A 27961-nucleotide genomic window follows, 5' to 3' on the forward strand; every position below is an offset into this window, starting at 1 on the left:
ATTCCGCCATGCCTCTCACTTCGTTTTAATCGTTTTGTTTCCGATAAACGATTAAAAAGCGTAAATCGATATTTACCGACCACACAAGTACTTTGCATCAGCACTGCTGAACAATGTCAAAAGATGTACGAAATTAATCAACCCTGTTTTACATCTCCATTTTGAAGTGAATTACCTACCGCTGCCTAAATTTCCACTTTGTGCTCCGTTTTATTTGTAAATTCAGTGTATATTTTATAATAAAAAGTTTGTAAATTTAATCAATTACTAGGAAATTATCAAGTTAAGGCATTTGTTTACGAAATATGGCCAAGAAATTGGGGCAAACTAAATGGTCGTCTGCAGCAAGTGAGTGAGAGGCCAAAGAAAGAAGAGGTCGTGTACAGCAGCAGCAGCAGCTATTGAAAAAAAAGAAAAGAAAAAACGTTTGTGTATGTGTGCGTGTGTGTGTTATACATGAAATCAGTAGTGAAAGAGGAGAGAGAAAAATAAAACGGAGACTGGGTGATTATGGCGGTACTACACTAACAACAACAACAAAATATAAATAAACAATTTAGTTTACTGCAAAGCGAAAGCGACCATGTTTTAAGTATCACAACCGCAAAGGATTTCCCATAATTCGAAGCCTAAAAATGCCTGCACAACAGCAACAACCAACACAGGCGACTGTGCAAAATAATCCCGGCCAGCATCAACACCAACAGCAGGTACATCAGACACAAATTGCTGCCGCCGCCGCCCAGCCAACACAAGTTAAGGCTACTTTTGTAAATGCAGCTACTGGGCAGCCCCAACAACTCACTGGAACCACCACAACGACAACAACTCTACAGCCCAATCAAATTCCTTTGTCCCAAATAATCAATCTGCAGCAATTGCCACAACAATTTCTGCAGGCGGCTGCCGCCCAGCATACGGGACCTCAACAGCAAACACAGACTTTGCCACAAAATATGTTTCAGATAGTGCAGCCCATGCAAACAGTGAATATTGATGGCCAGGAAGCCATATTTATACCGAATTTCAATGCCCAATTGGCGGCATCTGCTGCCCAGCCAGTGAATATAAATGGCCAACAAATGTATTTGACACCTAATGGCCAAATAGTGAGGGCACCACAACCAGCTCCCCAGACGACAGCTGTGCAATTGCAACCGGGCACACAATTCATACAAGGCCTGGGACAGACAATACAACTGCCGGCTGGTTTTGCTTCGACGACGGGGCCCCTGCAAGAACAACAAGCAATGTTTACCATTCCGGGTACAAATATTCAAATACCCATAACAACTGCCCCCACGGCTCAGCAAATACAACAACAGCAATTGCAACAGTTGCTGCAGCAACAGCAGCAGCAGCAACAACAACACCAGCAATCCCAGCTGCAAGCCCAAGTCCATGCTCAAGCGCAAGTACAAGTCCAGCAACAGCAGCAACAACAACAGGCCCAGCAGCAACAACAAGCACAGCAACAAGTTACTAATACCGCTGGTAGCAATAATGCCAATTCTGGGCAAGTAGCTAACGCCACTGGACCTACACAAAACTCGGGACTCGCCACAGGTGGCGGAGCAACCGCCCCAACGGGAACAACGACCACCACCACATTACCCAGTACCATAACAATTCCTGGTACCAATATACAAATTCCCACCTCGGTTGCCGCTGCCAATGGCCTGCTGGGCAACTTACAACAATTACTCGCAGCCGGAGGCAATGCTTCCATTAAGCTCGAAAATGGTCAGACGTTGCAGAACATACAAATACGACAAGCTGGCCCCACCGCAGCTGCCACAGCAGGAACTGCGTCACAGCTACAACAAATTGTCCAATTCCCCCCTACTTTGCAACAGGCACCTGCGGCCACCCTACCACAGCCCACTATACAACAAACTACCACCACGGTGGCTGTGCAAGTTCCCATACAAACTGCCAATGGACAGACCATCTACCAAACGGTTCATGTCCCCGTACAACAGCTCACCGGGGGAGGAGGCGGTGGCATTTCCACGGCAAATCTTTTGCCAACCACCCAACACATGGCGATGCCTCAAATAATACCACAGTATACGCAAATAGCCCAGATAGTAACCCCCAGCGGGCAGATACAACAGGTGCAGTTGGCTCCGCTCAATGCGCTGACGTCTTATCAGCAATTGCCTACAAATGCCAACATTATTCACATACAAAATGCAGCTGCGGCTCAGCAACAGGCGGCTGCGGCGGCAGTTGTCCAACAACAGCAGCAACAGCAACAAGCTCAACAACAACAGCAGCAACAGCAAGTGCAACAACAGCAGCAAGCTGCGGCTGCAGCTGCCCAAGCCCAGGCCCAACAGCAGCAGCAACAGCAACAACTGCAGCAGCAATTGCAACAACAGCAGCAGATCATACAGGCCATAAATGCGGCCAACGAATCTGGTGCTCAAATTCCCACCAATCAGCCCATCACCATAACAAATGCTCAAGGGCAGCATGTTACTGTCATACCAGCCCAACAACTGCAACAATTCCAACGTGCCAATATCACTCCAAGTCAAACGGCAAATGCCGCTGCTGCCGCCAATGCCACCCCTGCACAAAACACAAATCCAACGGCGGCAGCCCCCACCACTGCCAGCGGTGTTCCCCAGACTTCAGCAGCAAATCTCATACAATTTCAACAAATGCCTGGCCTACAGGCATTGCCTATACAAAATATTCCCGGCATAGGGCAGGTACAAATCATACAAGCCCAACAGCTGCCGCCTAATTTGCAAGCTGCCAATATTCAACAGATACTGGCAGCTACTGCGGCTGGAGCTACAACAACGCAGCAGCAAACACATCAGCAGCATTCTTCCCCCCAGACCCTACATCAGTCACAGCATCAGACTCAGTCCACCCCACAAACTCCCCAGCCATCGCAAACAGCAACAACGACTACCACACAACCTTCACCGCAATCTTCACAGCCCACATCGACTACCAATCCCAATGGCAGTGGTTCAACACCCACAACAACGCTTCAACAGGTGACAGCAACATCAAATGTAAATGCATCGCCAGTGACCAATGCCATAACGGTTTCCCAACCTCCTACTCAATCGCCTGTGAGCACCCACAACACTCACCAGCATCACCATCTGAGCACAGGCCAGAACACCCCAACCAGTACGACCACAGCGGCCATAACATCGCTACAACAACCCAAGCAGGAACCGCAATCGCCCACACAAATCGGCCAGACTCTGATAACCAACATAAAGCAAGAGCCCCCAGATACGGGCTCCAACTCGGGCGCTTCCGTTGCCAACACGTCCATTAATAACAATACCACTACGATCAGTATTCCTGCCAATGCGATAAATGCCGCCAATGCCGTTAGCAGCACCCAAATCAAATGGCTAATGCCGCAGGCCACCACAGTTACCCAGGTGAGAACTAAAAAGCAGAGACTTAAATAATAGAAAAAAATATCCAGCAAAGCACATAGAATTGCGGAAGTCGTTTCGAATGGATTTGTTTTAACCCGGAATTCGGTCGTAGACATTCATGACTATTGAATTGGAAATTTTTTGGCGAACCGACTCCCGCTTGCTAATCTCCAGATTTCATTAAAGACAAAGTCAATCACAGCCAATCATCATCATATATCTAAAAAATATATTGGAAAATCGGAGACAGCGTCAAATAGGCCTTCCATAATTTTCGTTTAAACATTTGCCTTTTTTTAATTTCCTTATACTAGTGCAATTTTTTTTTATTTTTAAGTACAATAAAATTATTTTTAATGAAGATTTTGTGCGATTTATGGAAACAAAAGGAAAACTGACCTTAGGGGGGAACTAACAAATGTATGATAGTAGCACAAGTCAAAACTGATATATCTCAGTGATGACTTTGTTGTCCACAGCGTCATTGGATTTTCGAGGGCATCTGTGCTAAGCTATGCGCCTGTAATACTGTTGCTGCGCCTAATACAGCAATTCCACTCAAGCTTCATATGAGGTTTAAGCTGAAGCCTCTACATTTTGAAAATATCAAGGCCAGCATAATCGTTCACAGTTATGGCTGTCAACAAACACTGTATACCAATTTGAACTGAGCATATGCCAGTTTAGGTATGACCCTGGCATGACTTCAAATACTTTTGCAGGTGTAGGACTTTCAAAGGTTGCAAATAGGTTTTAAATGTTCATCTTTCCTTCGGGGTAGAATGAATATGAGGTAGACACTTGATATGCCTGGTTAAAATGCCTCTTTAAAAGTTCTAAATTGCCTAGCCGCAATGGTTAGGACACTCAATCTTTATTTCTGTGCACAGTTTGCTGAATTTTTACTTCTTTTTGCCATTTAAAATCACTATAAAAATGCTTGCTTCTGGGCTATTCTTGTCTCCTTCACTACTGCATTCCAGCATTTGGAATATTTCGTTATTATCAGCAGTTGGTTCAGCGGTAGAAACTTGAAGGTTTCTTTTGTTGTTGTTGTAGCAGTGTGTTGTGTACTAAGGCCGATGAAGGACATCAACGGTTCAATCGGTACAACGTACAACCGACTGCCACGGGTTTAAAAAGGTTTCCCTCAAATATAGTCTGAATCTGATGCAGATTGTCAATCTAAGCTTATCTTTAATATACCAACGCTGGCTTTCTGCCTGTCTGTCTGTAAACAGATTACCATCTCCATCTGTAGAGAGGTATGTTCCCGTACCACATTCATCTCACTCTCACTAATATTTTTCTCATTTCATTCCCACTCCTTTACACCAAAATTTGCTCAAATTCTTATCTTCCTTTTTTTCTTTTCCTGCGACATTACCTTTTTATTTCTTTACGAGTTTAAAACAAGGCAAGTACTCTTATCCAATTTCCAATATATTTTATTTAATGCAAATGAATTTGTTTTTTTAATTTTTATATAACCAATCTAACCAAAGGTTTTAATTGCCATTTCAAGGCAAAATATTAATCTGTCCAAATACATATGTATATATATTTATATGAATTTCCAAATTAATTTTGTATATGTTTTGATATTACTTATTTAGTTAGCTACCGTTTGCTCCCTTAAACGAACTCAGTTTAGATTTCGCAGTGCCGCGATCTTCTGCAAATGCAAATATTGCCCATGAACACTCCATTAAGGAACAGGGGCAAACTTCTCACATATCAATGAGTGCTGTCCGATTAAAGATTTTTTAAGCTCAATGATAAGGGGCCTTCTTTTTATAGCCGAGTCCGAACGGCGTGCCGCTGTGCGACACCACTTTGGAGAGAAGTTTTACATGGCATAGTACCTCACAAATGTTGCCAGCACTAGGAGGGGAAAACCACCGTTGAAAATTTTTTCTGGTCTCGCCAGGATTCGAACCTAGGCGTTCAGCGTCATAGGCGGACATGCTAACCTCTGCGCTACGGTGGCCTCCGATCTTCTGCCCTCCTCCAATTTCTGACACTTGACTTTGAGTTTTCTTTCTCAATTAGGTCATTCCATCAGTGTTTTCGTTGTTGTTCTTATAGCGAAATTTTCAGGTGGAGGTGGCGATCCTCGTGAAGCTTTTGTAGGTGAGTAAGCTCGTTCCGGTCCAAAGGACCGATCGCCGCGGAAACCGGGTGGCCATTGGTTATTTAAAGGCGCCAATAACCCGCCTTGTCATATCGAGCATTATAGACACCCAGTATTTGTGCAAAACGGATGCCGCCCCGCCTCTCGCGACTGCCGTTGCAGCCTCACCGTATGGAGCATTCCACTATCCGCAAATTGTGGACGCGCCCGGTAGCTCGCAGCTAAGCTTCTCGTGACTGCAATGATCATTCTATGGGTGATGCATTTTTCACGGGATTATTAGGAAAGGTGGTTACTACATCTACCCGAGGTCTTAATACCTTTCTATACCCTTCCCCATAGGATGGGGGTATACTAATTTCCTCATTCCGTTTGTCAGACATCGAAAAATTTTTCTCAGACCCAGCTAAGTATACATATATCCTTGATCGTCTTGACATTCTAAGTCGATCTAACCTTGTCTGTCCGTCCGTCTGTCTGTCGCACGCAACTTTCGAAAAGTAAAGCTAGACGGTTAAAATTTTGCACAAATACTTTCTATTAGTGTAGAACAGTTTGGATTGTAAATGAGCCATATCTATTGGGTTGCCCAAAAAGTAATTGCGGATTTTTTTAAAAGAAAAGTAAATGCATTTTTAATAAAACTTAGAATGAACTTTAATCAAATATACTTTTTTTACACTTTTTTCTAAAGCAAGCTAAAAGTAACAGCTGATAACTGACAGAAGAAAGAATGCAATTACAGAGTCACAAGCTGTGAAAAAATTTGTCAACGCCGACTATATGAAAAATCCGCAATTACTTTTTGGGCAACCCAATAAACCCACCACCAAAGAGTTTGCCATTTTGCCACTCCATTTGCAACACATCATACTCAACCCTACAAAGTATACATACTAGATCGTCGTTATATTTACAGACGATCTGGACATGACCGTCCATCACTCACTCTACAGCCTAAATCTTGATATGGCCTAAATCTTGACATCGATACCCTCTCCCAACAAGAAATCTTTTCTTTATAAAGGTCGCATTTTTGCCTTGATTTCCATTACCAATTGTGGCGAGTTTTGATAAAGCGATCTCCCAATTTAATGTTTTGAGTCCAGAAATGCGCTTTTACTTCCTTTCTCTATTACAGTGAGTTGCATAGACCCCTCAACATCTGAGTATGAAGTAGATCTGACTATACATATTTGTATGCAGCTTCCATATAGCCCTGTTTTCGGGTTGAATGCATTGAACGCACAAAAGCCCCATTTCTTACCTAGAATTTACGAAATTTGAAAGAGATCGCTTAACACTTGTTCCAGTTACATTCAATATCAGAACTTTTTTCCTGAAATTTGAAGCATCCAAATACAGTCTCTAAGACTCTTTGTGACAGTATTGGGCTCGACATACATGATTTTATTCTATATTCTTAACGAATACACTGGAACGACAAAAAGTGAAATAATTTGGAGCTATCCCCTGTGATTTTTTCAGGAATTAACTTGGCAACTATGCAACGGCAAATTTGCCCATGAACATTCTATTAAGGAACAGGATCAAACTTCTCAGACATCATTGAGTGCTGGACGATTTAAGTTTAAGTTCAATGATAAGGTAATTGGTAACTATAAGTTGGAAAAACCAACCAAAAATTTAGGTCAGTCTACCAACCTACCAAGAGAATTAAAACCTACCAATTTTGGTAGGAACCTACAAAAATCGGCAACACTGGGCGCAATTCTTATCCATTATGGTTGAAGTTTTGTACATCGACTTCTCCTATGACTTTCAACATGCTTGCCAATTACGGTCTGAATTGGTCTATAACCTGAAATAGCTCCTATATAAACCGATCTCCCGATATTGCTTCTTGAGCCCCTATAGGGCGCAATTCTTATCCGAGTTGGGTGAAATTTTCTACAATGACTTTTACTAAGGTCACCAACATTTAAACCTAGTATGGTCCGAATCGGTTCATAACCCGATATGGCTCTAATAGCATGACAATTCTTATTCATCATTCTTTGTTTGCCTATAAAGATATACCAGGCAAAGAACTTGACAAATCCGTTCCATGGTGGATAGTAAATAAGATTCGGCCCAGCCGAACTTGGCACGCGTTTACTTGTTACTTGTTCTCTCTTCTTACATCGGAATAGACATTTCTTACCCCTACCTTTTTCCTGATACCTCTCCTTTACCTAGTAACGCATCGACAACGGCTGTCTTGTTGTTCTTCAGTTGGTTTACTACTAGCCGAAGCTCATTTAAGTGATAATAGGTTTTAGGGTATTGCCAAGTCCGAACAGCGTGATGCAATGCAATCTGATTAGCGCAGATCTTTTTGTTAGGGTGGTCGCCTTCTACGATAACCGCGCGAGCGAGGAATGGGTTGCAGGGTTGCGAAAGCCCTCTTGCAGAGTATTTCGCGCAACAGGCCGCTACTTAATCACATGCCCTTCAACATACCTAACCACCACCTAACCTAACCTAACCGAATCATTCGCAAAGCAGGGTCCGTAACTCGTTTGGGGAAAAGTTTTTACTTGGTTTCGGGCTTCGATTTGGGCTTCGTTTGGAGAAAAGTTTTACATGGCATAGCACTTCACAAATGTCGCCAGCGTAAGGTGGAGGAAGACACCGCTGAAAATGTTTGTTCTGTTGTTCTATTAGGATTCGAACCCAGACGTTCAGCGTTATAGTTTGACATGCTAACCTCTGCGCTACGGTGGATTTCGACCTTTCGGCAACAAGGTAATATTCCGAATCGGTTTTCGCTCCTCCCATCTATCGCACGTCAAACAATGTAGCCTTCTGATTATGTTTTTTTGCCTTGGAACAACCTTTAAGAGTCAATCCGTAATCGGACATTCCTTTGTGTAGTCTAAATTGTCTCAGCAGTTGCTCATAAAATACATGATTGGTCTCTTGGTCCTGGTCTTCCGTCGGGGCAAGGACACACACAAGACAGATATTGTTGTGATTGTGGTGGTGTTTTGTATCTTCGTCCACTCGTCTGCTAGGTTCTGCTAAATATCTGGAAAATCCTCGACTAGGGTGAGATGCGTTCAAAGGTATCCGGTTTTGAGTCGAATAGTCAAGTAACTTGGCAATTGAACAAGTGAAATGTGGCGTGTGGTCTATGGTCTGTGGTTACACATCCAGTCGGCTGCATCTACCGGAAGCGATTGAGATGGAACTACTCTAGTTTGCCAAAGGAGGTTAACTTCTTCAGGTCAATCTCCAAGAAATTTTTGTGAAATTAAACAAAAAAAAAAGCGATCCGACACTGAATGTATCTTTTTAGATACATTGCCCCTATAGAGTGCGCAACTTTCATCCGATTGGGCTAAAATTTGGACCTTTCCAAAAGATGGTGATTAGGATGGTCTCTGCGATAACAGTCCAGTAGAATCTGCTTAGACAAAATGTAATTGTGCATTTGTTCAAAATATTCCTCTCCTGATGAAGATGGTCGCGTCGCAGTTCGTAGAGCAGCATTCTGAAAAATCACTTAGCTGACATGTATACAGCGGAGCTTCATATATTGCCACGAACCGTCAAATTGCTCTGCATAAAGTCAACAAAGTTTCTCCGTCAGCATCCTCAATGCTGCTGGCAAGTGACTTGAGCACCTCACCATACAATTTGCAGTAGCATGTTCAGAGGAAAAGGCTGTTGAATGTGATTCCAAACACTGGCGTTCTTCCGCTGTCCATGGAACAAACTATGTGACAGAAGATTTCATGATGGATGCTTACAAATTCATTGAAGCGAAATAAGCGGTACGATTGATGAGGTAGACGTTTAATCTTTCATAAATGCCGTTAACAAGGGGGAACGAAGAAAAACGCTGTAGGTTTTGACGTCGGCACATGTGAGGTTAGAAAATGCATAGAGCTTCTTCGTTTTAAGTAAAGGCTGTCTGATTCTGCTGGGTCCCCAGCCATCAAGCAGTGGCGAGAAACGAAGCGGCTTGCAATGGATCGCTGATTAGCGTAGAGTTTTTTGTTAGGATGGTCGCCTTCTACGATAACCGCGCGGAATGGGTAACAGGGTGGCGAAAACCCTGTTGCAGAGTATCTCGCGCAACCGGCTGCTACTTATCCTGGATTAATCACATGCCCTCCAACATACCTAACCACAGAGTTCGGTCATTCCAGTTGAAGATTCGCAAAACAGGGTCCATAACTCCTTTGTGGATTTTGTCAACCTTAGGGGAGTTCATTTTCCTCTTTCTTCAAAGTATTCTTGGTCTTTTCTGCAAGGGCAGATTACTGGGTCAGCCCGGCACGGGATAACTATGAGCTTCACACAGGCTGGAACTTTAAGCTCCAACCTGTGTGGTGTTCATCGCGCAACAGGCCGCTACTTATCCTGGATTAATCACATGCCCTCCAACACACCTAACCACAGGGTTCGGTCATTCCAGTTGAAGATTCGCAAAGCAGTGTCCATAACTCCTTGGTGGGTTTTGAGTTAGGGGAGTTAATTTTTCTCGTTCTTCAAAGTATTTTTGGTCTTTTCTGCAAGGGCAGATTACTGGGTCAGAGTAGCTGCAACGGCAGTCGCTTACAATCAGCGGCTTCGAGTAGTGAGTCTCACTGGGTGCCTATGATGCTCGATACGACAAGGTGAGATATCGGCGCCTTTAAATAACCAATCATATTCCCGTGGCGATCGGTCGTGTAGACCGTTACAAGCTTGCTCGCCCATAAGAGCTTGACGTGGATCGCCACCTCTACATGCAAATGTGGCTACAACAAAAATAACTGGGTCAACGGCTCAAGCTTTTTTTTTGTAGTTTAAGGACTCACCGTCTTTGCTCACTATCATAACCATGTTTTGAAGACAGCTTCCCTCGATGATACCACGTGGAGATCAGTGTCTACAATTGTAATAACTGATATTCTGATTTGGCTTTTTGATTCACTACAGAACAAAATCCATTTGATATTGTGCAGATGTATTGGGTTGCCCAAAAAGTAATTGCAGATTTTTCATATAGTCGGCGTTGACAAATTTTTTCACAGCTTGTGACTCTGTAATTGCATTCTTTCTTCTGTCAGTTATCAGCTGTTACTTTTAGCGTGGTTTAGAAAAAAAGTGTAAAAAAGTATATTTTATTAAAGTTCATTCTAAGCTTTATTAAAAATGCATTTACTTTCTTTTAAAAAATCCGCAATTACTTTTTGGGCAACCCAATAGGTTATCTAAGAATCAACTCGTCCAAACTTTACACTTTTTTTTTTTTTTTTGTTCAATTAAACATTTAATTAAAATTCCTTCAGCTCAAATTCATATTAAACGCCAAAATTGCTTTTAAATAACGCTTTAACTAAATTTAATCTATATCATAATTTTTAAATACAATTTTTGTTGTTGTTGTTACAATTAAAACGATAATCAATGTTGGTTGCATTTCATTCATAATAAAATCTGGTGATGGTGGCTTTTTTTGAAATTATAGAAAAACAACAACTACAACCAAAACAAAATCCTTGAAGACGAACGAATTTTAATGAATGATCTTTCCCTTGACACACTGTTAAACTAACAGTCTACGCATCCTTACAGGTACAGCAGCAACAGGCGCAATTACAGCAAATCCAACAGCAGCTGCAACAAGCTCAGCAACAGCAGCAGCAATTGCAGCACCAACAACAGCTACAACAACTCCAACAGCAATCTCAGCAACAGCAGCAGCAGCAACAACAACAACAGCACCAGCAGCAGCAACATATCGTCTCAGCCATCGATAATATGGGAATACCAGTAACTCTGCCCGCCTCATTACAGATAACGCCAATTCCAGCAAACCTGCAGCAGCAGCAGCAGCCACCTCAGCAACAACAGCCACAACAGTTTACTATACCCTTGGGAAGAACCACTTTGATAAAACCGCATGGAACTATAACCACCACACAACAGCAACCGCAACAGCCGCAGCAGCAACCACCACAAACCTCCACCTCCTCGGTGACCAGTAGTGTGGGTGGAGCACAAATTACAATAGCCACAACAACAACCGCGGCAAATAATGCCACATCGGGACAGTTACAATCTTCGCTCAACAACAATCAAACAAGCAATGCTCCACAACCCTTAGCACCAACTCCCACCACAACATCCATATCGCTACCCCCGCCCTCACAGACCTCGGTCAATGTCAATATCAATCTAAATGATCCTGGGAATCTGGGTATTAAACCCCGCCTAAAACGGGTGGCTTGTACCTGCCCCAATTGTGTGGATGGTGAAAATAAATCGGATCGCAAGAAACAGCACATCTGCCATATACCCGGTTGCAATAAGGTCTATGGCAAAACCTCCCACCTGAGGGCCCATTTGCGTTGGCATACCGGTGAGAGACCCTTTGTATGCTCTTGGCTATTCTGCGGCAAACGTTTTACCCGCTCCGATGAGTTGCAGCGTCATAGACGCACACATACGGGCGAGAAACGTTTCCAGTGTCCCGAATGCAATAAGAAATTCATGCGTTCCGATCATTTGTCCAAACACATCAAGACTCACTACAAATCAAGAGCTGCCCTCGAACTTATGGAATTGCAAAATATCAAACAAGAGAACATTAAGCAAGAGCCAGGCGGTGACCATGCCATGCAGGATATGGATAATATGGTAACCATAGATTTACAACAGCAAAGAGGGGCGGGAGGCCATCATCATCATTTGCATGGATCAACAGTTGCTGGTTCGACTGCTGGTGGGGGAAATACTTCACTCTCTTCGTTGGATGGCAATTTGAGTATTACGAACACTTCGGGCGGTGGCCCAGGAGGCTTGATGATGCACGATGGCGATATATCCAATCAAACTGATAGCTATGGTGAAGATGATGACTGTGAGGACGAAGATGATGATGAAATGGAGGAGGATGAGGACAGCGGTGATGATGAGGAAAAGATGACCATTTCCATCAACGAATATCCGGAGAATTCCAACTAGCAGGACATAGATATGCTGATTGAGCAATACATGTTCGATGACTTTTGATGAAAGTGAGCTGCATACGAACTGATAGCTTAAGCTATCAAAGCAAACGAAAAGGAACAACACTATGGAGAAATTTTCTCAATAATTGTAATAAGTAAGAGGGAACATTTCCTGAATATCTGTATCATAGTATATATTGCTTATTATATTTCTACGGCACCCTTCTTGTACAGCAACTCCCTTTTGTCTGTGATTTGTGGACTAGTTTTTAAAACATAAATCCCTAAGGGTTTCATAAAGCCACAGCAGTGCGAAAAGTCATTTGGTGGCAGACACATTTTTTTTAAAGTAACTCGAAACTGTGGTTGGTTCTTGCTTTCACTTCTTGACCCTCATACTTGACACAACAGTTTATCCTTTGTTTTCCAAATCGATAATGCCGCATCTTTTATAATTTGGTAATACGGTTACGGTTTTATTTGAATTTTCAATGGTAGATGTGGAACGAATGTGGTTTTTGTTGTAGCAGTGTGTGAAGGACTTCATCGGGTCAATCCGGTACGTACAACCGGCTGCCATGGGATTTGTGGCCTATAGTCTAGGCCGGAGTCGAGCTGAAGTTCCAACCTGGGTATCTTGTAAATGTGGAAAGACGTGTCCGTCTATGACGCCTTGTGCCTGGATTCGAATCCTGGCAATAAAATACGACAAAAAATTCCTGCGGGGGTTATCCCCTCCTAATCCTGGCGAATGTTGTGAAGCAGAGTGACATTTGAAAAAATGGTTGTGAGAAAAATATAAAATAGAGATCCCTTCCCTCATAGAGCTTGAACTTGAATCGACCAGCACTCGTTGATATGTGAGAAGATAGCCACCTGTTTCTAAATGGAATGTATGTGGGAAAATTCGAAGTTTATTTTTACAATGGGGCTTCGAGTCGGGTCATTAGAGTATTTCCGAACTTGCTCTGGAGTATAGTCGCACTGAATAGTCACAAACATGAGTCGGTGTGTCAAAATCATGAGTCGGAAGAACATATAGGTTGCAGCGATCCAGGAGAGGCATTCTCCCCTAGGTAACGACCGGCATAGCTTTGGGAATCATTGGCAGATTGAAGGCCCCACGTTCTGCACGGTGAATGAGAATACCCCCACTAGGTATTCTCAGACATTTCCATTGCATCCCTTGATCTCCTGAGTGACGTATCCTGGCAAGCCGTCATTTCATTGGAACCAGACCGACCAACCGACTACATAACCTTTGAGCGTCTTACGTTTATCAATCAGAAGAAGAGCCGATTGCGTCGGCTTCAGAGTGTTCACCAATCGTCCCCCTAAATATGCCAGTTGCTGAGAAGAAATTCTGAGACATATTTGAACGCAGTAGCAGCTTGCTTTATACCAGCCTGTCAAATAGCCCAAGTGTGACCCGATTTCCCGTCGCAGGCTATCGTACTCGCAGACGAACGTGATGGGATTCGTTGCACGGACCCCACTTACCCCAGAATCAGCGAGCTAGCTCTGCAAATAAACAGGATAGTCAATGAACATAAGCGGAATTTGCGGCTGGAACACTTTGAGCAATGTAACTGTAAGTTGCATTTTTAGGCAAGCTGTGGTCTACTGTTAAGTCACTCCGGTAGACGGGATGACTCACTTTTGGCGACGTAACCTGACTGATTCGAAGAGATGTGCCAGGCTATTCAACCGTCAATTAATTGTGCATCTCGAGAGTGACAAGGCAAGGAGGAGAGCTATTCTTCGTATCCGTAGTCTCTGAGCCGGTGGACGTACACCCTTTATAATTTACCGTGGACGAAGTTCAAATGTCATCCAAGACGTTGGGTCAGGAAGACTCTTAAGGACTACTCACTTCTCTCGACCCTCGTTTGGAGAATTTCAGCATGAATTTCGAAGACTGCATAGGAAAACAACAGCTTTGCATGCCACTACCGCACACATTTGCCGTGGCTTCAATTACCTCAGGCCATGTTATAGGAAAATCTTTGTGGCACTGAACCTATCGAAAGCATTCGACACTTGGACATATTCTGTTTGCCTGTGATGCTCGATATGACAAGGCGAGTTATGGACGCCTTTAAATAACAATGGCCAACCTGTTCCCGCGGCGTTCGGTCCTTTGGACCGGACCGAGCTTGCTCATCTACAGAAGCTTGACAAGGATCGCCAACTCCATATGAAAATGTGGCTACAACAACAAGGCAACACGGTCAGCCATGCCAAAATATTTGTCCTTCGAGCCAGGACTGAAACGCTACGTTATGAATTATCTGTGTCGTTGCAAGTCGTTTGTGGAATTTAGAGATCAGAAGTCAAAACTCTGTAGGGTGATAACTCCGGCACTGTTTAGCCTCTAACTAACCTCCTTTCCACACCCTCTAGACGTCATAAAGATCGTATCATATGCGGACGATTGTACGATCATGGCACCAAGCCCCCATCCACTGGTGACATCTGCGATAGGTTAAACTTCTACTTCAACGAACTTGCCCCTTATTTCGCTATAAAAGATCTGAAGATGTCTGCCACCAAGTCTTCAGCCACATTGGTCAATACATGCACGCATGAGGTGGGTAGGGCGCTGAATGTAATATTCGATGGAGTAACAATTCCGACCATTAAGTGTCCCAAAATACTTGGTGTAATAGCTCCTTCAAATTTCCATCACATGCCACAGCAATCTGCCATAAGGTCAGAATAGAAACCAGGTCCTCAAGTCACTTGCCGGGAGCACTAAGGGTGCTGACAAAGAAACCTTGTGGACCACGTACAAAGCGATTAGCCGGTCTGTGGTAATATATGCAGCTCGGAGTGGTCTCGGCAGCTCTGTGACATACAGTGGAATAATATTCAGATCTGCGAGATTGCCGTTCTCCGAATTGCGATGGGCTTTCTCCACAGTTCTCACATGGACCACTTCCATCAGGAGGCAAAGATCCTACCCGTGCGAATACTTAACCACACGCAATACCTTATGGGCTGTTATTGCAGAGACCATCCAAATCATCATCTTGTGGATAGGTATTCACCTACCAGAAGCATTGTGGTAGATCTACATGATCTAGTGCGAGAGGTTCAGCGCTACAAGAGAGAACCTCTAGATCAACCCGGTCTGGACAACATTCATGCCGACACGGTAGCAGATGCGATGAATAGCTAACTGGTGAATGTTGTCCTTGAAGAACAGTCGCCACCCATAACGCCTGAAGAAATTGACCTCCCTTGGTAAGCCAGAGTAGTTCTGGCTCAATTTCCATCCGGCAGCTGCAGCCGCCTCAACTCCTACGGAGCAAGGATTGATGCCAAGGTGCAGGATGTGCGTCCCGAATTTAACTACGGACCACACAACACCAGTTTAACTGCCCAGCCAGACGCACTCGACTCAGGCCCAGATCCATCCGGACACACACCACCTTAGTCGCAGAGTTCCTAGATCTGGATATTTAACAGAACCAAGCAGACGAAAGATAGAAAAACACTCTGTTAAGGTAAGGTTTTAGTGGCAGTCTGCCATCAGACTCACTTAGACGTTTTCGTCCATTGTGAGAGCATAGGAACAGAAGAAGGAAGATGGCTTCTAATTCCTACCGTTGAACCATCCCGTTCGCTTTAAAAAGCTCAATAACTTGCGAATGTTCATATCCGCTAAATCAGACAGGTTCTCAATGAGAATGAGAGAAAATGGAACTCCTTCTAACTGCTAGTGCGGGACACACACACAGAAGGTGTTCTATAGTCTCTTCTTCATTGATGTCCCTACAGCTTTTGCAAAAGTCGTTGCTGGCAACCTTCAGTCTGTCAGCATATTTTCCGACTAGACAGTGACAGACACAATGACAGCAAAGCAGTAGACCTCTTGAAGTCTTGATGAGGCCACATAGTTTTGGAATGCTCATAGCCCCCTCTTTGTGACCATCTATCATTCGTTGACCTTCGGGCCTGGTCCTGAAAACTTAACTTACATGTGGCTAGAGGCATACCCTCAGATTTCAGTGACCCGAGAGTGTGTAAGGTAGTTCCTAGTCTCGCAAGCTCGTCTGCTTTAGAATTCCCTGGGATATCTCTGTGGCCCGGCACCCTTGAACAGGTGAATTTTGAACTGTTCAGCCATCTTGTTAAGAGATCTTTGACAGTCGTGCGCGGTTTTTGTGTTTAGAAATACGTTCTCCAAGGATTTAATGGCTGCCTGAGAAGATATTTATGTCAATCGTCGTTATGACATTATTTTCCATTCCGCTACTTCCTTAATTGCAAGGATCTCCGCCTGATACACATGGCAGTGATCGGGTAACCTTCACGATATGACCACTTCTAGATCTTAAGAGTATACCCCAAAGCCCACATGGTCGTCTAATTTGGAACCATCCATATAGAAGCCTATGTAATTTCTGTTACCAAGGATATCCTAGTTCCAATCGGTTCTATCAGGAATAGTGCTACAGTAATTTTTTATCAAATCAAGGATAACACTGTCCGTAGCCACCACATGACCAATGAGAAAGCTCCCTTAACCTCACGGCAGTGGTCGCTGCAATTTGGTTAGCCACAATGTCCAGAGGCATAAGATGTGGCATTAAATTCAATGCATCAGATGGTGTCGTCCTCAGTGCGGCTATCGTATTGAGTATTGAGCAGTAGGTGGATTTTTGAAGCGCCGTCCACCAGACCACAACACCATGTAGCATGATAGGTCTTACAACTGCAGTATATACTCAATGCATGACACGCGGTCTAAATCCCCACTTATGCCAATGGCTCCCTTGCAGGTGTATAGGGCAAGAGTGGCCTTTCTTGCCCTTTCCAAAATGTTGGATTTGAAACACACTGTTACAACAACAACAACAACATACATCAATAACAAGTCGCTGTGCAAAAGCGGATATCTTTATTCGTTCTACCGCTATCGTGCTCTCTACAGATGGACAGAATGGCAAGATTCACTTGGTATGTCAAGACGATCGATATTTTGAGTTATAACAAACGGACTGACTAGAATAGTATCCCCCCATTCTATGGTATAAAACCTCGATTTTATCGGAACCCTCTAGCCCACATATATGAAGTAATAATAAGGTACACTCAATAATATAGAATATCATATAGTCTCCGTCTGACTTTTGCCTTTTTCTAAATTTTTAATAATTTTTATATTGTGTACCATCAAATGTCATTTCGAATTCTAAATCCAATAGCAAGGCGTAGTTATAAGGTGGCCGCATCGGCGAATTGCTACAACAAAGCAACTTTTTTTGAGAACTTGATATGTATACAGAGCGAAAAAAATTCGATTCGCAGTGACATTTAAAATTTACAGCAAATTTGATTCGACCAAGCAGAGCAAGAAGAAAGAAGTTTATTAACATTTGAGTGTCAAGCAAGAAAAAACAAATTATGAAATTTTTAAAATTCCAACCACGAAAGTTCTGACTCAATTGGGCTGGAACTGTTTTCAACATCATTGGCGTGTGTCTCGATTGTAACCAGGGACTACACATCATATGAGTCAAATGCATGACTCTCTTCCTCCTGAATATATTGGGTTGCCCAAAAAGTAATTGCGGATTTTTCATATAGTCGGCGTTGACAAATTTTTTCACAGCTTGTGACTCTGTAATTGCATTCTTTCTTCTGTCAGTTATCAGCTGTTACTTTTAGCTTGCTTTAGAAAAAAAGTGTAAAAAAGTATATTTGATTAAAGTTCATTCTAAGTTTTATTAAAAATGCATTTACTTTCTTTTAAAAAATCCGCAATTACTTTTTGGGCAACCCAATAGTTTATTTTGAAGGCCAGGATAATTAGCGTACCACTAGCAAAGGGCTCAAATAGGAATATTGTGATTAAAGCTCAATCACCACAAGTACGGTTTTTGTACCCCTTTTTGAGGCTCTTGGATAATTGTGCGATTTTCCAATCATTTGAAAAGGAAGGGGTCGTGTTAATCAAGTTTATTGACGGCAGTCCTCTGGCCTTTACCACCAAATCGTCTGCCTTTTCATTTCCCCTTACTCCGTTATGGCCCGGCAACCAAACGATGCGGATTTTGCCATCCTCAGAAAAGGCGTTAATCTCCTTCTTACACTGCAAGACTGTTCGTGACCTTACCGTCCTGGTTGTTATTGCCCTTAAGGCCATTTTACTGTCGGTAAAGATGTTCACACTCGACGTCATCGTGTTAGCACCACACCACTTCACGCATTCTGTGATCGCCCGGATCTCCGCCTGCAGAACCGTATTATGGTCTGGCAGTCTAAAACAGATCTCAGTCCCTGGGTTCTCAATGTTAATCCCCAGGCCCACTCTGTCCTCCAGCTTTTATCCATCCATCCAGATGGCAATACTAGGGTTGCGTCAATCCAAGACTGTGCCGATGGCAGCAGTGCCTCGCACCCGACTTCAAGGTTCATCTCAGGTATCCGATCGGAAACCTCTTGCCTTCCTTCCAGGTTTCCTATGGTCGCCTCGATTATACCGCGATGGTGTGAGCTGCTCCCATCCTCAATCCATTCTCCCATCGCCTTAAGTCTCATAGCCGCAGTGGCTGCCTCACACTTAATCTGTATGTCAATGGGTCGGATATCTAGAATAGTCTCCAGTGCCCTAGTGGACGTGGTCCTTTTCGCTACGCCTATACCAAGACAACATCTTCTCTGAACCTGTTGTATGGTCCTTATATTGCACTTTTTCTCCATAGCAGCCACCAAACTACTGAGAGCCAGAGGACTATCCTCGGATTCAGGCACTACACCTAAGTATTTGACCTTGTCAGATAGCGAAATCGTCTTATTGAGGAAATGTGGTGCGTTAAATTGGCCCACCTTCATCTTCCTCGTGAACAGGCATATTTCAGTCTTCTCTGGGTTAACATTGAGACCTCTGGGTCTAGCCCAGTCATATGCAATATGCAAAACCCTTTCGGCCCGTCTGCATAGCTCGTTCGAATCCTTACCCCTTAGAAGTATTATAACATCGTCTGCATAGCAGACGGATTCAAATCCCTTCTCAGTCAGCATCCGTAATAGGTCATTTATGGTGGTCACCCATAGGAGTGGCGATAAAATGCCCTCTGTGGCGTGCCCTTTGCCATTTTCTCCCTTATATTTATGCCATGAGACACACAATAGGATTAGCATAGGATTTATCCAGTCTCTTATGATTGGGTCCACCCGGTACTGGTCTAAGGATTGGATCAGAGTGTCGGTCCGCACATTGTTAAAAGCTCCTCGATGTCAATGTATACCGCCAGTGTGTACGTTTTGGCATCGAAGGATTCTTCTATTTTATGCACAACCTCGTGCAGGGCAGTCCCCACCGACCTTCCCTAGATATAGGCATGCTGTTTGTATTTGAGCAGTTCGCTGGATGTCATAATCTTTATCGTGGTGTCCACAATACGTTCTATGGTTTTGAGTAGGAAGGACGTAAGGCTTATGGGTCTGTAGGCCTTTGGTGTCGCATAACTTGCCTTGCCGGGCTTGCGTATAAACACCACCCTTGCCTCCTGCCAGGCTTTCGGAATATATGCAAGTCCTGTGCACGCTGTGAAAATTTTGGTCAGACGAGGCGCCAGATAATCTGCCTTTTTCTGTAGTAACGCCAGAAATATTCCATAAGGTCTGGGCGACTTAAATGGATTCAAGGATTCATTCACCATAATTTCCGTTATTATAAACCTTCGATCAACGTCATTATTCCAAGATTCCGGTGTCTCCGTGAGTCTCTTCATATCCTGTGGAAAATGGGTTTTCATCAAAAGCCTCAACATGTCCTCCGTTGTCTCTGCTCTCACTCCCATGTCGTCTACAAAAGTTTCAGTTTGGACATGGGTTTTAGAGAGAAACTTTTTTCCATAATTATTTCCAGGGACATAGTCCTTTCGCCATTCTTGTCTACAATAGGGACTTAAAATGTCAGATAGGGGGGACCTTCCCCAGCCCGCCTGGCTTCCATTATTGTTGTTGTTGTTGGCTCCTTATCTTCTTCATTCTAATGTCTGGCATTGTACTGCCATCAATTTTGTCCGTGTTCTTGAGCGCTTTTGCGCTTTTTCAATCTTTTTCGGGGGCGAAACTATGAACCTATATAGTTCCCTGAGGGCAGCTGATAGCAATTAAGGTTGTTAGACGGGTAGCATTATATAACCTAAGTTTAAGAGCCATAACAGCAGCAAACACAAAAATCAATTTACAGAATTTTTATTTTGAATTTTATATTTTAATAAGGCGAATCCAAAAATGAATTGACATATCAAGTTCCATCAGCTCTGCTGATGCGGCCACCTTATTAAATACGCCTTGTCCAATAGCATAAAATCTGCAATATGTATTAATATTATTGGGTTGCCCAAAAAGTAATTGCGGATTTTTCATATAGTCGGCGTTGACAAATTTTTTCACAGCTTGTGACTCTGTAATTGCATTCTTTCTTCTGTCAGTTATCAGCTGTGACTTTTAGCTTGCTTTAGAAAAAAAGTGTAAAAAAGTATATTTGATTAAAGTTCATTCAAAGTTTTATTAAAAATGCATTTACTTTCTTTTAAAAAATCCGCAATTACTTTTTGGGCAACCCAATATAAAAATTTTTATAAATGTTACAAAATCTCTTCATGTAATATAACTTAAATTAACTAAAGAAATAGGAAAGCTCAACATTAGCCATTCATTGTTTTGTAAATATTTTTTTTTTAATATTTATAATACATTTGTATATATAAGCTAAGTCTATCATAGACCAATTAGTGTAAAAATTTTAAACTTTTATTTCAAGACCGATTGCATTTGGCGCAAAACGTGAAAATTTGTTATTATGTTTAAAAGCATAGTAAAAAATTAATGTGAAGTTTCACCCTTAAGTTAGAGCTTGTTTTGTAAACTATTAGAGGGTTTATATATCAATTGGTCTGTCATAATCATAATAGAAAATGGAACAAATTCCAATCGAATAAGATATTTGTATACAAAAAATGCTAAAAAAAAAACTAAAGGCCTGGTTATGCTCTCGTAAATGTACAGTAAATGTAGAACAACGTGTCAGCTGTTTTGTTTTGCCTTATGAAAACACATGCAAACGACTACCGAACGTTTGTCGACCGTAACCGGAAAGTGGAATTATGTAAAAACAAAAATTTACGTTCTGTTTTCGTGTCAGCTGATAAAATATTCGAAGTTTGAACAAATTTCAAAGCCAAAAATGTGTATTTATCAAACTGGTAGTTAAATTCTATGATTTTTATTAGTAATTTTTATACCCACTACCCTAGGATAGGGGATATATTCATTTAGTCATTCCGTTTGCAACACATCGAAATATATATTTCGGATCGTCGTAAAATTCTAAGACGATTTAAGGATGTCCGTGTGTCTGTCCGTCCATCTGTTGTAATCACTCTACAGGCTTCAAAAATTGATATTTACTTTTTACTTTACTTTAATTGGCTATGACAGAATATTTCTTCCACTAGCCGAACGTAGAATAACGTTCCAAGCGCCTCTATCTTCTGCGCTCATTCTAAAATCTCTGACACCAAGTTTCGAGGTGTCTCCCACAACTTGATCTTTCCATCGAGCTTTTGGTCTTCCCGGTTTGCGTGCACCACCGTGTTTGCCTTCAAAAGACTTCTTTGCTGGAGCTTCTTCATCCATTCTGACAACATGACCTAGCCAACGTAGCCGTTGTATTTTGATGCGTGTAACTATGCTATCGTCGTCATACAGCTCGTGGTTCATACGTCACCTATATTCTCCGTTAACGCAAACTGGTCCATATATTTTACGAAGAATCTTTCTCTCAAATACTCCAAGCACTGCCTCATCTGCTTTCACAAGTACCCATGCTTCAGAACCATATAACAGCACAGGTAGTATCAGTGTCTTGTAAAGTGTAGTCTTCATCTGTCGGGAGGTGGCCTTGTTTCTAAACTGCTTACTTAGTCCAAAGTAGCATCTGTTTGCCAGTATTATTCTTCGCTTTATCTCAAAACTGGTGTCATTGGTTTCGGTTACGGCGGTGCCGAGGTAGATAAAGTTTCTGACTATCTCAAAGTTGTGGTTCCCAACTTTCTCCATATTCTTTATCTGCTCGGTTGTACATGGCTTTTTGGGAGTGGAGACCATCCATTTCGTCTTATCTCCATTTACTGCCAGACCCATTTTCACTGACTCTCTTTCGATTCTTTCAAAGGCTGCAGTTACTACTTCAGGTGACCGACCTATGATATCGATATCGTCGGCATAGGCGAGTAGCATGTGCTCTCTTGTGATTAGTGTGCCATATCTATTCACTTCTGCATCTCGTATAATCTTCTCCAGCAGGATATTAAAGAGATCACACGAGAGGCTGTCTCCTTGTCTGAAACTTCGTTTGGTATTAAATGGTTCGGAGAGATTCTTTCCTATTCTTACTGAGGAACGCGTATCAGCAAGTGTCATCCTGCAGAGTCTTATTAATTTTGCAGGTATACCAAACTTAGACATGGCTTGAAATACCTTTGAACGTAAAGCAGTATCGAAGGCGGCTTTGTATTCAACAAAGAGGTGGTAGGTGTTGATACGGGATGACTATGAGCACCATATAGGCTGGAACTTTGAGCTCCGACTTGTGTGGTGCCCATCGTTATCACGGGAATCTTAGCTGAAAGCTACCGGGCGCGTCCACAGGTTGCGGATGGTGGAAAGCTCCTTTTTTATGCGGAGTAGCTGCAAATGCGGCCGCGGGCAGTCAGCGATTTTCGAGAGGAGAGTCTCAGTGAGGAGTCAGGTGGCACTGGCTCTTAACTAAATACTGAGTGCCAATGATACTCGAGATGACAAGGCGAGTTATTGGCGCCTTCAAATAACCAATGGCCAACATCAGCGTCTGTTCCCAGGTTAGGAGCGGCTGGCGGCGAGCGTCGGATCTTGGAGCAAGCGGCTCGCCACAACGAGGGATACATGCAATCCCACAAACCCATGCGGTTGGGGCGCTGGGCCAGTAACCCGCCCCCGGAAAACATAGAACTACTATGAAAAACAAAGGAATAGTAAAAACGGACCCCCCCAAAAATTGAGATATTGAGCTGAAATTTGGCACAGATACGTCTTTTTTGATGCACGCTGGATAAGTTATTGAACGTGCCAAATCGGACCACATTTTTTTATATAGCTGCTATATAGACCGATTTTCCGATAAAGGGTCTAATGCCCATAAAACTTCATTTTTCAACCGATTTTGTTGAAATTTGAAACAGTTAGTAGTTTCAGGCCTCCCGACATCTGACCCAAATATGATTTAGAACGGACTCAGCCCATAAAAGTCCTATTTATTATCCGATTTCGCTGAAATTTGAAATAGTTGGTAGTTTTAGGTCTCCCGACATCCGCTTCAAATATGGTTTGGATCGGACTATATTTAGAAATAGCTGCTATATAGAACGATCTCCCGATAAAGTATCTGAAGCCCATAAAAGCATTATTTTATAACCAATTTCATTGAAATTTGAAACAGAGAGTTGTTTTAGGTCACCTCCCATCCGACCCAAATATGGTAAAAATAGGACTGTATTTAGCTATAGCTGTCGTATAGACCGATATGCCGATAAGGGGTCTGAAGCTCAAAAGCTTTATTACCCGATTTTGATGAAATTAAAAAAAAATCAACAGTGACTTATATTTATAAGACCACTCAATGTCCGTGTCGAATTTGGGTGCACAAGTTATCCAATTTTCATCGGATTGTAACGAAAGGGGGTTTACATATATACCCGAGGTGGTGGGTATCCAAAGATCGGCCCGGCCGAACTTAATGCCTTTTTACTTGTTACAATTTATTATTGTTGATATAAGAAGAAAATACAAGATTATCGTATAGCGTGACCCTGGAGTCTACTCAGAGATTTCAAACACTCCGCCACGCACTTCAGCCTCACTCTCCTCGAACCCAATGCCTTGAGGGCTGCCATACTGTTCGCATAAATCCAGAGTGTGGAAGATAGTAAATTCCTTCCTAGAATATCTTTTGCGGCTATCGTTTTGACACAGAACTCTGCCTGAAAGAGCCATCTGTGAAGACCGCCGAAAGACGGGAGTCTAAAAACCTATTGGTTATATTTGAAAGTAGCTCTACCATCCTAAGTTTTGTTGTAGCCCATTTTGACAGTGACCTTTGCATGATGTCGCTTATCTTCGACAGAAATTTGTGTCGTATCAGTAGTACGACATCGTCCGCATATGCAATCATTCACTATTTTCCAGGGAATCGGTGAGAAAACACCTCCCTGAGGTGTTCCCATTATCACCAGGCTTCTGATTACACTATTTTCGAAGTCCTCGTTGATAGTGCTGTCACGTAGCTTACAGTCCGTCTATAGGGAGACGGCTATGCGGCTTAGAGCGGTGACAGTCGACCCATTTCCTCCCTTTCAATGTTCCGGAAGGCCGCCATCGCGTACTCCTTCAGTTAGAGAACCGCCTCGACTCATAAGTGCGTGGAAGGCGGTCTTGTCCTTAAGGTTAGACCTTCCCTTAGCTTCAAGCCTTTTTATACCCTCCACCATAGGATGGGGGTATACTAATTTCGTCATTCTGTTTGTAACTACTCGAAATATTCGTCTGGGAGCCCATAAAGTATATATATTCTTGATCGTCGTGACATTTTATGTCGATCTAGCAATGTCGGTCCGTATATCTTTCGAAAGTACGCTAACTTCCGAAGGAGTAAAGCTAGCCGCTTGAAAGGAGTAAAGCTAGCCGCTTTGCACAAATACTTCTTATTAGTGTAGGTCGGTTGGTATTGTAAATGGGCCATATCGGTCCATGTTTTGATATAGCTGCTATATAAACCGATCTTGGGTCTTGACTTCTTGAGCCTCTAGAGTGCGCAATTCTTATCCGATTGGAATGAAATTTTGCACGACGTGTTTTGTTATGATATCCAATAACTGTGCCAAGTATGGTTCAAATCGGTCCATGACCTGATATAGCTGTCATATAAGCCGATCTTGGGTCTTGACTTCTTGAGCCTCTAGAGGGCGCAATTCTTATCCGATTTAAATGAATTTTTGCACGAAGTATTTTGTTATGATATCCAACAACTGTGTCAAGTATGGTTCAAATCGGTCCATGACCTGATATAGCTGCCATATAGACCTATCTGGGATCTTGACTTGACTCGGTCTATAGCCCGATACAGCTCCCATATAAATCGATCTCTCTATTTTACTTCTTGAGCCCCCAAAGGGCGCAATTCTTTGAATTGGCTGACATTTTACACATGTCTCCAATATATAATTTAATTGTGGTCCAAACTGGACCATATATTGATATCGCTCTAATAGCAGAGCAAATATTTTCTTATATCCTTTTTTGACACGCTTTTACTTGTTTTTTAATAAAATTGTTCGGTTTGAAATGTCAAATGCAACGTTTTGTAATAAGCGCAATTGCCTCTTTACATTTACGATACATTTGTTCCACATTTACGATACATTTACGAGAGCATAGCCAGGCCTTTATTATAGCTAAGGTTTTAGAAGCAAACATTTTCTATAAAAAAAAGTATTTAAAATGTAGTATAGAATTTTTTTATGTAATCTAAATAATAGCTCGTAAGTTTTTGTATAAAAAAAATCATATAGTACTTTTAAAGTACTCTCAACTTAATGTATTATGTTTTTTCTATATGTTTTAAATATTAAAAAAATAACAAAAATATAAAGTGTAAATAATACTCGTAATATATAAAAAATTGTTCATATACTTAATAACTGTATATAATATTTTATATAACATTGACTAGTAGCGTTTAATATTTCTTACATGCATAACACATTAGATACAAGGTTTTTTTTATATTTAAAAAAATTATTTAAAAAACTTAAAAAAAAATAAAAATACAAAAAACTACTTAGATTAGCACTTAGTCATTTAAAGAATCCAATAATGCAAGAATGTCATAATCGCATGTGTGCTTATTCTGTACTCATATTGTACTTACATGTTTATAATTGTGTGTGTTTTTTATGTTTTTTCTAAAATAGGAGCATGTTTTAAAACACTCAAAAAAAAAAAGAATTTAAAATTCGACTAGCAGAGAATATCGAAAGAATTTATTCGGAGAAAGTATACATCACCTTAAATGTTTGGTGATGGTACGTCGATTAAGTTATAAATAATAGAAAATAACAACATAAAAAAGAAAAAAAATTAACACATTTAAGTAAAACAAAAACAATTTAAAATTTAGCTGTAGTTAATATTTAATGCACATGTGTGTCACAAGCTAAGAGAGCAATGTGAACATATACATACATACATATATCATATTTCATGGAAATGAATATAAAACAAAATAAATAATAATAATAATATATACTTATAAAGAAATTTTAAAATATACACAACAATATTGTTTTTGTATGCATTCAAGAGGTAAGTTTGCATTTTTACTACCTGTCCCCAAAAAGTGGGGACTGAACCTGATTTAATGGCTAGAACACATACTTAAGCTGAGTATTCTGTTCAGTTTTTCGAGCGGAATGCTGTCAAACTTCATATAAACAACGTGGGCGAAACATTGGCTGAAAATCGGCGGAAAAGTTGTACTCTGTTTATAGTGAGGGAAATGGCAAAAAACTACTATAGTGGCAACACTTGAGATGGTACAGTATTTCTTTATTTATTTGAAAAAATATATATAAAATAGAGAAAACAATGAGTGCAGATAAAGAAACGTGTTTTGGTATGGAAACAAAAACATTTGATTTCTGTCAAAATTCCGTCGCGAAATAATTACAAATTTCAACGGCTATTCCGAAATCAGAACAGAATACCAACCCTTAAGTGGCGATAATAGGGTTGTTTTATTTACCCCCTAAGCGGATTTTCTCGCTTTTTTTGTATGGTTTAATTCCGTCTATTGCAAATTTTGCCCATGAACATTCCCTTAAGGAACAGGGGCAAACTTCTCACATATCAATGAGTGCAGTCCAATTCAAGTTTAAGCTCAATGATAAGGGACCTCCTTTTTATTGCCGAATCCGAACGGAGTGCCGCAGTGCGACACCTATTTTGAGAAGTTTTTACATGGCATTGTAACGCACAGATGTCGCCAGCATTAGGAGGGGATAACCTCCGCTGAAAATTTTATATTGGTCTCGCCAGGATTTGTACCCAGGCGTTCAGCGTCATAGGCGGACATGCTAACCCCTGCGTTACGGTGGCCTCCAATTCCGTCTATTATACCCTACAACATAGGCCGGGGTTATACCAATTTCGTCATTCTGTTTGTAACACCTAGAAATATGTGTCTAAGACCCCATAAAGTATATATATTCTTGATCGTCATGTCATTTTAAGTCGATTTAGCCATGTCTGTCCGCTATCTGTCAAAAGCACGCTAACTTTCCAAGGAGTAAAGCTAAGCACTTGAAATTTTGCACAAATACTTCTTATTAGTGTAGGTCGGT

The 27961-nt window shown here is 41.8% G+C and overlaps 1 protein-coding gene across 2 annotated transcripts; it reads left to right on the forward strand.

Annotated features, from left to right (window-relative positions):
* Positions 1–116: 116 nt before the first annotated feature.
* Positions 117–12825, forward strand: LOC106091551 (uncharacterized). Of its 2 annotated transcripts, XM_013258099.2 has the most exons (3): positions 117–216; positions 272–3419; positions 11125–12825. In XM_013258099.2, exons 2-3 carry the CDS (start codon positions 636–638, stop codon positions 12514–12516), a joined length of 4176 nt encoding a protein of 1391 aa, XP_013113553.2. In that variant the 5' UTR covers positions 117–216; positions 272–635; the 3' UTR covers positions 12517–12825. The 2 variants fall into 2 exon arrangements, with proteins under 2 accessions (XP_013113553.2, XP_013113552.2); XM_013258098.2 differs by having other exon boundaries at positions 118–3419.
* Positions 12826–27961: the final 15136 nt, after the last annotated feature.

Source organism: Stomoxys calcitrans, chromosome 2 (genome assembly GCF_963082655.1).
Source record: "Stomoxys calcitrans chromosome 2, idStoCalc2.1, whole genome shotgun sequence".
Lineage (NCBI taxonomy): Eukaryota > Metazoa > Arthropoda > Insecta > Diptera > Muscidae > Stomoxys > Stomoxys calcitrans.

What these genes read in the sequence shown, in the direction of transcription:
- LOC106091551 (XM_013258099.2), top strand. Translation starts at nt 636, where the DNA reads ATGCCTGCACAACAGCAACAACCAACACAGGCGACTGTGCAAAATAAT. An exon ending in AGGCCACCACAGTTACCCAG is followed by an intron (nt 3,420 to 11,124) that starts GTGAGAACTAAA and finishes GCATCCTTACAG; the next exon opens with GTACAGCAGCAACAGGCGCA.